Raw genomic sequence first — 12,064 nt, 5'->3', positions numbered from 1 at the left:
TGCCAGAATATGATTTTGTCACGTGAAATATGGCTGCATTTTGTATAGGAAGCCATGTATACAGTGGACAGTGTATACAGTGTCCAGCACTGCACTCTTATTGCTTTGTCCTGTTCAGCATCCTGATCTTGTGTTTGCTTAGCAGTTTGCATGGCAAACAGCTTAGCTAAGACGACCTGTTTCTGAACTGCCTTTGGTGTGTGACTGAGAGAGCCTCTGTTTGAAAATGAGTCTCCTGCAGTGGACTTGCCTCGCATACAGGATAAGCTGTGCTACATTCAGACCATAGATTTTTAAGGCATGTCTAAACATCCATTGAAATTCGATTGACAGTGTATGCAGCCCCAGTTAGACGCATATGAATTGTATGTGCATTATGCATTTATGTATGCATTTACAGTATGAACATAGCAAATAAGGATCTTAGTGTTACACTTATTGGCAAATTTAAGGCTTTGAAATCTGTAGCTTTTCCTTTTTATTGATACTGGAGGGATTTTATAGGGAAAAGTTATTTTCAGAGATATGTCAAGTAATTGCAAATAAGATATCTACTCAATGAGTTACACATTTTATGAGAGCATTGCCAACAAATGACTTGAAAATTGAGTGACTGTTTGAGAATCATTAATTTGTGGTTGCTATGGAGCGGGACTGTTACCGCTAAGATTAGACAATTGCACCTGTGCTTTGAGGGATAGGATTGTCCAGATGCAATGACTTATATATGATGCAAGACCAGAATAGTTTATGGGGTTTTTTTGCTGCCTAAGTTTGATTAGTTGCAGAGCTGAGGTCTGAAGATCAAAAAGAGTAAAGATGAAGAAAGAAAGCATAAATACATTTGTATTGTTGCTCTGTGTGAATATTGAGACTTAAGTAAATTGCAGTTTGACAGTTCACAAGACAGATGGCGAAATCCTCCCTGCGTGTCCATTCTTCTTTGTGATGATATTTCCATGTTTCATTCAAGTTTAATTTAAGGAACGTCAAAACAGGTGGAAATCGTCTACGGAAAGCACAGGTTAATTACGGTTTGCATGGCCAGGCATGAGTTTAATTTCCAGGTTAATGGCCTATTTGAAATGTTATTTACGAAGGGACAAATTGTGATTAAAAGTGAGTTGTGAAAAGCTGCTGTGTCTCTTTTAAAATTCCCTTCAGGCGCTGAGTCTGAAGCTCTCTATCCTAGATTACCCGTCGGCAAGCTGGAATCTGTTGTGTGACCAGGGCTAATTAGGGGCTGGCTAAGAGCACAGTCATTTGCATAATGGGAGGTCTGAGCACAGAGCTAATGGACGACCACAGAGGACTCTGCGTTGGCATCCTGGAGACGTTAAATCAGAGTAAAACTTTTTCCAAAATTCCCTCCATTGGCCAGGTTTTGTGGCAGCAGGTCTAATAGGATATTATTTGATTTATTATGCTTGTTTTGGTTTAATACATTGCGCCGTCTTCCACGGTATTGGGTTTACTTTGGCCCTGGTGAAGAATGACCTGTCATTAAACTGTGCGCCAGACCAAGTGGTTCAGCTGAAGCTGAAGATGAGAGTGGATTCGAGGGCGCAGACCCCGGAAGGCGGGGCTAGGAGAATGGAGAGAGATTGCTGTTTAGGAGGAGGTACCCATGCACTGTGTGGGTGTGGGGTGAGAGTTTAGCTCAAGGAAGTCTGGCTTTCTTATTGTATGTCAGAGTAGAGGATTGTGGGTAAACTGTGTGGACAATGAAAAATTACACCGGCGCTGAAAACTACTCATTCAGCAGGGAGAAAAAATTATTTGCCATTGTTCTTTTGTTTAGCTTAGTAACCCTTGCTATATTTTACCATATTTTACTGGTATCTTAGTACAGATACCAGGCTTGACTCCTTCATGAGTTCTGAGGCTGCGTGAAGCAATGGCCAGCTATTCCTAAAGATGCAATTCCGGCAGAAAAGACTCTGACATTTGCTGTGCTGTTTCTCTCTCGCCTTTTGTATGCGTGTGTGTGTGTTTGTGCACGTCCACGTGCGACTGTGCACGTGCGCTTGAGGCAGACATAGACGAGTGCTCCGACGGGTTCGTGGAGTGTGACAGCCGGGCCACTTGTGTCAACCTGCCAGGATGGTACCACTGCGAGTGCCGTGATGGTTACCATGACAACGGAATGTTTTCACCTAACGGAGACTCCTGTCAAGGTGGGACTGAGGTTATGGAAGCTAACTTACCATCTCCCTGTGCTTATCTGCTAACTAAGTTAACCTGCATCTAGGCTCAATAACTCTACCAGGGGTGGGCAATCTTATCCGCAAAGGGCCGGTGTGTATGCAGGTTTTGGGGATAACCTGTAGGTCAGCTGTTCAAACTCAGGTGTGAGGACTCTTCAGCCAATCAGTCCTCTAATTGGTGATCTATTTAGGGAGTTAGAGTGAAAACCCGCATACCCAACGGCATTTTCTGGATAAGATAGCCCACCCTGGTGCTATACCATCATACCGTCCAGGCATTGTACTGCGGAATACGGTATTTCGACTGTATTTATAAAAGCAATTTGCCAAGCGGCCTACTTTTGTCACCACGATTTCCAAAATAATGCAGTACACCCAAAATATGGCGGTATCCCCAAAATACCGGTTTACCGTCATGCCACCCAAGCCTACCTGCAGGGGTGCTGTAAAGGGGGGGAAGGTTAGGATCATTCTAATTAAAAATCTGGAACATAATTGGATTGGTCTAGGTTGGGAGCCCAATATTACATGCATGTCTACTTGCATGTGAATCCAAGGGCTTGAGGTCAAAGGTCATTTCTCTGTGTATAAGGAGCAATAAGATCGAGGTGCATGGTGCACATGGTGGTGGGTAATGCTAAGGGTGGCTAAGGCTAATATGAGCATGGCGGTGGGTAATGCTAAGGGTGGCTAAGGCTAATATGAGCTCGTATCCAGACTGATCTGCATGCAGGCATGCTTTGGTGAATCAGGTTCTGCGTGGGCATGTGTGTGAAATCCTGTCTGTGACTACGCCACATCGTATGACTGTGTGACTGTGCAAATGTTCCGCCCCCCCCCTCCCCCCCCGCTTCAGACATAGACGAGTGCCGGACGGGGAGGAATACCTGCGCCAACGACACCGTCTGCTTCAACCTGGAGGGGGGGTATGACTGCAGGTGCCCCCACGGGAAGAACTGCACAGGGGACTGTATCCACGAGAACAAGGTCAAACACAACGGGCAGATCTGGGTTCTGGAGAGTGACAGGTGCTCCGTCTGCTCATGTCAGGTGAGTCCCTCTCAAATGTAGGGATTTTATTTATTTGTTAGTTTCAGATACATTTTTAATACAGTTTACATTATCAGTTGACTGTATGGGTGTGTGGCTCTGCAGATTAGGACACTGTGCCTGCGATTGGAAGGTTGCTGGTTCAAATCCCTGATTTGGCGGTGATGTCACCGTTAAGTAAGCCCCTTAATCCCAAATTGCTGACCCTGTCTTCTCAAAAAGTGTCACTTTGGAGAAAAGTAAAGTATAAGATTACAGTATAAACATGATTTGTTGAGTTCTTTCATTGATCAATAACATACCACATACCTCCAGGACCTGAGTTCAAGGTTTCACATTGGATCTATGTGTGTGGAATTTGCATGTCCCCCACCCAACCCCCCCTCCCCTGTGTTGTCTTGGGGGTAGGGTTAGGGTTAGGGTTAGGGTTTGGATAAGGGTTAACTGCAAAACAATTTGAAGTTGCCAGATTGGGTGAATGGTGTGTGTGTGCTCTGTGATGGGTCGGTGTGCTGCAGCTTCCGGGTTCAGTTCTGGACCCCATGACCCTGCATAGGACATTCAGGCACAGAAGGTGGATAAGGCAAGCTTAGTGGCTGGTACTGCTGCCTCTCACCTTCAGAGTTGGTATGTGCTCAGTGATGCACTGGCATCCCATCCAGGGTTGCGCCCGTGACCCTGAGCTGAATAAGTAGTTAAGGGACGAGTGGATTTTCTTGTAGATTGGTAGCATCACTGGCAGTGTTTAAGCAGAGAAGCAGACAGGTCCAGTGGCTCACTGTAGATTATGTCCATTAACAAATGAGCTGTATTGGGGGGGAGTGCAGTGCTGATGGGCTTGGCCGGTTCACCAGGAAGCGCACCTCTGGTTACAGCCAGCGAGTAAGTAGGACGGGTTCGGGGGGGGCGGGGCAGCTGCCAGCTGATAAGTAGGTCCCCCCTCCAGGATTAATGGGCGTGCCAGGGTGATTAATGAGTCGCCTCCACGCTGCCGCAACAGTAGCTCAGTGCAGAAAGTAGGTCCCTGTCTCCCCAGACTGAGTAAGCGGCCAGGATCCACTTGTTTACATCCTAATGTGTTTGTTGCAGCGTTTTTTCGCCAGGTGGGACACTCCGCCTGTGTGCCATTATACAGCAGCCTGCTTGTGTGTTGCATCTCCGTGATGGATCTCTGAGTTCATTCTGCATTTTTCTGTGCTCCCACTGCCGATATGCTGTGCAGAGGCTCTGTGTTCGACTGCTCATGTCTGGGATTCTCCATTCCTCTCTTCTCCTACTGTCTATGTGTTGTGTTGAGGCTCCATGTTCAATTGCTCATGCCTGGTGTTCTGCGTTTGTCTGTTCTCCCACTCGTGTTGTGCCGAGGCTCTGTGTTCGATTGCGTTTGCCTGAGCTTTGATCATATCCGCACTTGGCAGAGCGGGCTGGTCCTGTGCCGGCGGATGGTGTGCGACTGCGACAACCCCACGGTGGATCTGTACTGCTGTCCGGAGTGTGACCCGCGTCTCAGCAGCCAGTGTCTGCACCAGAGCGGTCTGAGGGCTTACAGCAGCGGGGACACCTGGTTGGAGGGCTGCCAGAAGTGCCAGTGCTTGGTGAGCCAATCACACACTGTGCCTCATTCTTTGACCCACCTTCCTCAGACTCTAAATAACCCTGCTGTGTGGTATGAGTTGTTTTTTTTAATAGGTAGTTTAAAAGGTTTAGGTGTCTTTAATTTTACCCACAGCTCCATAATAGACGGTTGATTTCATGCACACAAAAATAAAACGGAACAGGATTTCTTAGGGATCTGGAGCATACATAGCAGGGCATTACAAAACTCCCATCATGCATCTTACTTGCCCTCCTGTTCCCGTTGTGCCTACTGCGTGCACATGACGGTCCTGGATCATGATCCCGTAGTCCTCCGATGAAGTTACACTCCTCTCATTCAGGAGTGAGCGATGGGACAAACACTAGGTGGCGCCGAGGAGTATCGTGGCAAATCGGAGGGCCGTTGAAAGCAGCCTGAGGTGGTGCAGCCCGGCAGCGTGTCGTCGACGGTGCTGCCTAAAGGGCTGGGAATGAATACTCACCATTGGCCGCAAGTTCCGACTGAAAAACATCCAGTTTCTGGCTGAAGCACATTTCAAAGTCAACAGCAGAGTAAAGACGACAAGGCTCTCTCAACGGCTAATACAATTCAGTTCATATGCCAGTTTTGAAAAAGAAAATCTCCCAAAATGACGTTTCCGTAGCACAGCTTTGTTGGATGATGGGTAAGAGAATCCCATAATCCCCTGCTTCTCTGGGTTACAGAATCCTCGGTAAGACTGCTAGCGGGAAACATGGAAACATCTTTGGAAATGGCAGAGGTTCTTCGGTAGAGTGTAATGCTCTCAGATTTACTGATCCCTGTTCTGTATATGTCGCTGTGTACCGCCGGACGTTTGAGCCAATGAAAAGAGAGGCTTGCAGAACGCTTCGGGACCCGTTTTGTAACGTTGCAAAGGGGCGAAACCACAAGATGTCACGTAGCAGCAGTCCCTGGCACTGAGCATTTTCTAACCTTGAACACGATTCACTGCAAGAGCCGTTTCAAAACACTTGCCGTAAGAGGAAGCTCAGTGCTGCGTATTACAGGAAAACCGAACAGAACATTGCCAAATTACTCAAGGCTGAGAAACATAACCATGACTTATAAATTCTGATGCAGAATGCCTTCCCCCACCACCATGAGGGACCTGGCAGGGGACATGGCCGCCCACGTGGAGACAGATCACTGGGCCCGCTTGTGGCAAGAAACTGAAGAAATTGCAGCCATATTACCCAATCTGTCTGAAATATGCATAATTATTAAACCTATTAATTAAATACAGGGTACAAGAACACTGCATTGTGGTTCATGAGAATTAGAATCAAATATCCTGAACACTGGTATTCTGTAGAGGTGACTAATGTTTGTTGTAATCCGTCAAGTTTCCTTCTTACCTGTGATGTTCCGGTCAGAACACCTGTTGCTGCTTTCTGATCTTTCAATCCCGCCCCCCAACAACCGTCTCTGCTCCGGGCCACAGCGGGGAGAGGTGGACTGCTGGCCACTGCCCTGCCCACTGGCTGACTGCGAGTTCACGGTGGTGCCCGAGGGCGAGTGCTGCCCACGGTGCGCCGCCGACCCATGCCAGGCCGACGCCGTCCGCAACGACCTCACCAAGACGTGCACCGACGAGCTGGGCATAGCTCGCTTCAGTGGGGCATCCTGGACCAAGCATGGCACCGAGTGCACGCTCTGCCACTGCAAGGTAAGGCTTGTTAGCTATGTGCTAACTGTGCTAGCTGCTAATAGCCACAGGGTAACTACACTCACCACCAGTAGCCACAGGCTAACTGCACTCACCACATATAGCCTCAAGCTAAGTGAGCTCACCTTCGGCAAGCCTTAGGGTAACTTCACTGGCGATTAGCAGCTGTACGTTAATTCTGTTCATCTGCTCATAGTTAGTAGCTGCAGGCTAACTGTTTAGCAGGTGACTCTACTCACAACAGTGACTCTAACATGACTTCCTCCCCACTCTGCTCTCTCCCCACCTCCTAGAATGGACACATCTGTTGCTCAGTGGACCCCCTGTGTCTTTAGCCGCTGTGATGGGCCTGAGAGGCTTTTGTACAGTCTTCTTTCCATAAGAACTACCCTTCCCAGAAACCCCTTTATACCAAAAAAACAGTGTCATGGCGCACCAAACAGACGATGGACCCTCGACCCTCTCCCCGCAGTATTCCTCAACACGCGTGCCGGCCTGTTGTGAGGACGTGATCTACATCTACGACAGGACTTTGTAAAAAGTACCCGTACTGGCATGAGCCTTCTAGCTGTTGAAAACTGATTGATTTTTTAATCCATTTTCAATGCAGAATAAGTGTCTGGGAATCCCCTTAAGTAACAATTTCGAATGTTTTATTTATGACTTTATGAGCATCGTGTGTGTTCAGTTATTTGGTGACACTGTTTTGTGTTTAATTTATCCTGTAACTTGCTCCTGTGATGTGGTGAAGTAAACATGTTTGTTTACAGTTCAGTCTGCATTTGCTCCCTTTTTTTGTCCGTATTATGATCAATAATTAAACAACTTTCTCCAGGATAATAAAAATATTCTGATTCTGATTCAATATGATATGCACCACTAAAAATACTCACATGTAAAATGTCAAACAGCCCATGGTTCAAGTTGTAAAAAAAAAACTACAGCTGATGCAAATCCCACAGTGGTACCGACATAGTGATAGAAGAAGCTCAGACACAACAACATGGTCATGGGTTCGAAAGGCTTGTTTCTCCCACTGCTATGGGGTGTAGAACCTACACCTAGTTTTCCAATCTAGTCATATTAGAGTATAGAGCACTCAGCTGTCCAGGCAGCTCAAGCTAGCTCCCTTTTCCAGAAAATACTGGCCCCGTGACTATGCTCTGTTAGACCCCATCAAAGAACCAGGCATTCGTGAGGTCATGGATGTCGTGTGAAGACAAATCATGCATCCACAGAGGGGAAACGCAACACCAAGCTATCGTCCCTGCGATGCCTTCTCCAAGGAACCATCACTGATCTGCTCATCTTATCCATGCTGTCCTAAGACACTCATCATATACATGCTTATCTGACAGACGGATCATTTCTCCTACAGCAAGGTTCTATTTAAAAAGATAGTATTATAATTTAATGTACCTTTACAAGGAATGGTAATCTTCAGTAGGGGTTTCCAAGCCCTGGTCAGTGGACCGATTCTGGTCATTGACTGGTATTACACCAGGCTGCAGAACACTGGGAGTAGAGTTACCACCCAACCTGTATATTCCAAGATCGTCCTGTATTTTACAGATGTGTGCACTTTTTGTGTGACATTAACCGGTCCTGCAGACATCAGAATGTTAGGAATCCCTAATCTAGAGGAACCTTTATCCCAAGGTAAATGTTGTAATAGACTTAGGAAAAAATAAAATGAACAAATTGTGATGTCTCTCTAGAACATACAGATCATCCCTGCCCAACTCCATCAGCCTTGGGTAAAATTCCTGCTCGATTCGGTGACTTAATGGAGCCATTGTCTTTAATTCGGTCTATCAGACAAATATAAACAGACTGTCTCAGACAACACTAATTTGCTCATTGTTTTATTTCTGTGAGGTTATTTACTGGAACGCAAAAATGTCACACATGCCCACCAGTTTAGAGTCTCTATTTTCCATTGCTTCTGAATGCAAATTATAATTAATAGCTGTAGAGAAAATGCAGATATAATTACTGTGTCTATTTTCTTTTAAAGAATGTGACATTAGCTGTACAGCTAGTTCTTTTGAATGCAGCCATTCATTTGCTAATTAACTGTATTTTTTCTGTTTATGTTAATCAAGATTTGCTCAAGAAATTTGTATTTGGCTATTATTTACAGGGTTTATTTATTTGAGTAGTTTTGTTATGTAGCCTGATTCCAGCCTGTCATCTTAACAACGGTTGCTTAGCGACTGCACCGATGGTGTAGTGGGTGCTGTAGATCATGAGGGTTTACTATGACAATCAAAGTCACAAGGTTAGGTATGGTTTCCTTGGTTGTTTTGGCCCAGATTGAGATTCTTGTGGGTACAGGTTTGATGCTGTGTTGGGCAAAACCAAGTTGCTCCTGTTTGGATACTGATGGGAAAACTGAACAGGAGAGACAGCTTCAGAATCTTCTAGAATAGAGGCGGACCCCTTTAACTAACCACACCCAGACCGGAATGCCATAGATCCTTCTTTTTTCACTGCAACCCTTATAACAGTATTTATTCAGATCTAAATCTTCATAATATAACAGTTACAGTCTTTCTCTTTGAATCCATGTTCCCAAGGAACTGGAACTGCTGTAACAGAGTTGAGGTTTCATTTGTGCTATTTAGCTAAACTGAAAAAAGTGACAGCAGATGAAGAAGTGACAAAATAGTTGTAAAGTACTGGTTATATGTTGTGCAGACGTAAACAATCTACAAAATCTGATCTGAACAGGAATGGCTCATTGGGATGTTCACTGCAATGTTCACTGCAATGTTCATTGGGATGTTAATTGGGATGTTCATGGGGATGTTCATCGGGATGGTCATTGGGATGTTCATTGGGATGTTCATGGGGATGTTCATTGAGATGTTCATTGGGATGTTCATGGGGATGTTCATTGAGATGTTCATTGGGATGTTCATCGGGATGGTCATTGGGATGTTCATTGGGATGTTCATGGGGATGTTCATTGAGATGTTCATTGGGATGTTCATCGGGATGGTCATTGGGATGTTCATTGGGATGTTCATTGAGATGTTCATTAGGATGTTCATGGGGATGTTCATTGAGATGTTCATTGGGATGTTCACTGGCATGGCCATCTGGATGTTCAGCGAGATGTTCACTGCAATGTAATTAGGATGTTCATTGGGATGTTCTTTACCCTACACACATGATGGCTGATAGGACCAAGGGATTTCATAAAAATCTCTCCACCAACCTGTTATTACATAAAGTGCAGTTAGAGTATTTGGGCTGAGCTGGACTGTGACTTGGACCTGAGACAAGTCGGCCTTTAATAAGATCTCCCAGGAAATGGCCTTCCTGAACCACACTGAAGTCCCCGGGATTCCAAGCATCGTAAGGTCTTCTGAGATGGCAAGCTTGCAGTGACTAATGGGGGCACCGTCAAACTGCGCTGCTGTACAGCTAATTAAAATCTGCCTGTAATAAGGTGCGTCGCCCAGAAACATTTTCACCTAAATCACTGGTTTGATTAATTTCTTAGCAAGCCATTTTCCTGTAGTTACTCACTGAAATTTAATCACTTAATTACTGAATTAATTTTTTCCACATATCTTTATTGTTTTGCTCCTTCATTATAAAATACATGAAGAGGGCAGATATTTGTAACACAGACACACACACACACACACACACACCTGTATGAGTCGTATGAGTCTGTATACTTGAATATTGTAGCTATTTGAATCTGAATACTTGAGTCATGTGCCTGTATAAGTCTGAATACTAGGTTGGCAGACATCAGTTGATTGGTTGATATGTTATGAAATGGTAAATTGATTTTTTTAAAACATTCATCCATTCATCCATCTTCCGTAAGCACTTATTCAGTACTGGGTTGCAGTGCCGTTCTAAGCTGCATTTCTCGGCTAGGGAGTTTAAGTTAGCCTGCGCCTCCTGAGTGCTGCATAGATGGAATCAGTGTGGGTCCTGCAGCAGAGTTTGGGGTTCGATGCCTGCTGGGATGCGTTAGTCATCTGTGTCCGGGAGCCTCCGGGACTGCAGGCTGGCTGGCGTTGTGCTGGGGGAGCGCAGTGGCTGGTTTCCTCTCCCCGCGGCCGCTCTCCGCTGACACCTACCGTCCCCGGAAGGACTGTGGGTGGAAATCAGCGACTCCCTCTGTCACATCACTCGAGAAGACCTGCAGCGCGGGGAGCGAGAAGACGAGGTGGCTGGAGGAGGTGTGTGCTAATCCTGCATGGGGGGGGGAGACTGTAATGGAGCCAACTGGCTAATTCCAGATTGGGACAAAATTGGAGGGGGGGGGGAAGCACACAGGTCAGCCTCAGATTCATTGAGTAATGGCATCTTTAACTCCGAAGTCTCCAAAATCAGGTTCATTGCCGTAAAATTAAACAGATTATTTAAGTTTCTGACGACAGAGTGAGGGAAGTCCATAATCACGTTCATAAATATATGAATGCTGCAGTACGTGAATCAAAAAATACCACATTTTCAGAAAAGCCTAATTAAACATTGAGATTCAGTTTTTTCGTTTTTCATTTTGTACATACAGGCTTCTCACTCGCAGACCTATCTGTTCTATAATGCAATGTCTCCCAACCTGGTCCTCATGGACCCCTAGACACCCCCCCATCCCCCTGCCCCCCCCCCAACTCCCAGTGTAACCTTAACCCTCCTGCGAGCTGAGAGGGAGCAAATACATGGACTGTCTGGGGGGGCCTGAGGACCGGGCTGGGAGACAAAGCTGTAATGAAGACCTCCAATCACACTGTGGTTCCTGTCATCAGGCTCTGGTTAGTGCACAGACGCATGGACAGTCTCCCACTTCTTAGAGCACATGTAGTACTGAACAAATATGACTCACTGATCCACACTGAATTGCGTCCAAAACTCTGCGTCGTGTTCTCGGCCCATCTGGCCGGGACGTCAGCATCAACCGGCACCACATGCACGCCCTCAGAGGAGAGGTAGGGGCTGTTTTATCCACCTCCTTTTGGCACGGGAGTCCGGGAGGAGATCCATGCAGGTTTGTAAGTTTTACTGTCTGTGTCCCTTTGATGATCTCCTGTAGAAAACTCTGAAATGTCACCTGAGATGGACAATGTCAGGTCAGGTAAGCAGTTATTTGGAGGGGAGATTTCAGCAAGGCAAGATTCGGATGCAAGACTCTAAAAGCCTTGGAGAGCCTTTAAGGCTTCTTTGGGTCACAGCACATCTACTGCAGGAACACACCAGAGACTTTGTTCAAGAAATATCTATCCATCCATATTATTTTTACAGTTTTCTATGCATAACAAGGCAGTAGTGTTTGTCTCGTACTACTGTATACTTGTGTAAGGCTGGCACGACAATAAAATCTACTTGACTTGACTTGGTTTGTCCCCCATAACCCACACTGTTCCATGGTCAGTAGATCATGGTCCAAATTCATGGGGGGCAGGGGCTAGCAATGGTGAAAGTTGTTGACTGAGAAAGAGAGGAGGGATGACAATAATTGAAAATCAGCTCAGATCCCAATGCCTGAGAAACACT

At 45.8% G+C, this 12,064-nt stretch overlaps 1 protein-coding gene across 1 annotated transcript in view; it reads left to right on the top strand.

The window, feature by feature from the left end:
- LOC111843130 (protein kinase C-binding protein NELL2a-like) overlaps positions 1-7,315 on the top strand; it is a 43,084-nt gene extending 35,769 nt beyond the window's left edge. The window contains exons 17-21 of the mRNA XM_023810423.2: positions 2,037-2,177; positions 3,064-3,257; positions 4,676-4,852; positions 6,317-6,541; positions 6,835-7,315. Coding sequence (XP_023666191.1) covers positions 2,037-2,177; positions 3,064-3,257; positions 4,676-4,852; positions 6,317-6,541; positions 6,835-6,876 — 779 coding nt within the window. The 3' untranslated portion in view covers positions 6,877-7,315. The remainder of the gene's footprint in view (positions 1-2,036; positions 2,178-3,063; positions 3,258-4,675; positions 4,853-6,316; positions 6,542-6,834) is intronic.
- Positions 7,316-12,064: the final 4,749 nt, after the last annotated feature.

This window comes from Paramormyrops kingsleyae, chromosome 3, assembly GCF_048594095.1.
Source record: "Paramormyrops kingsleyae isolate MSU_618 chromosome 3, PKINGS_0.4, whole genome shotgun sequence".
NCBI classification, from domain to species: Eukaryota; Metazoa; Chordata; class Actinopteri; order Osteoglossiformes; family Mormyridae; genus Paramormyrops; species Paramormyrops kingsleyae.
Note: the sequence above shows the minus strand (reverse complement) of the source record. Positions and strands in the feature narration are given on the sequence as shown.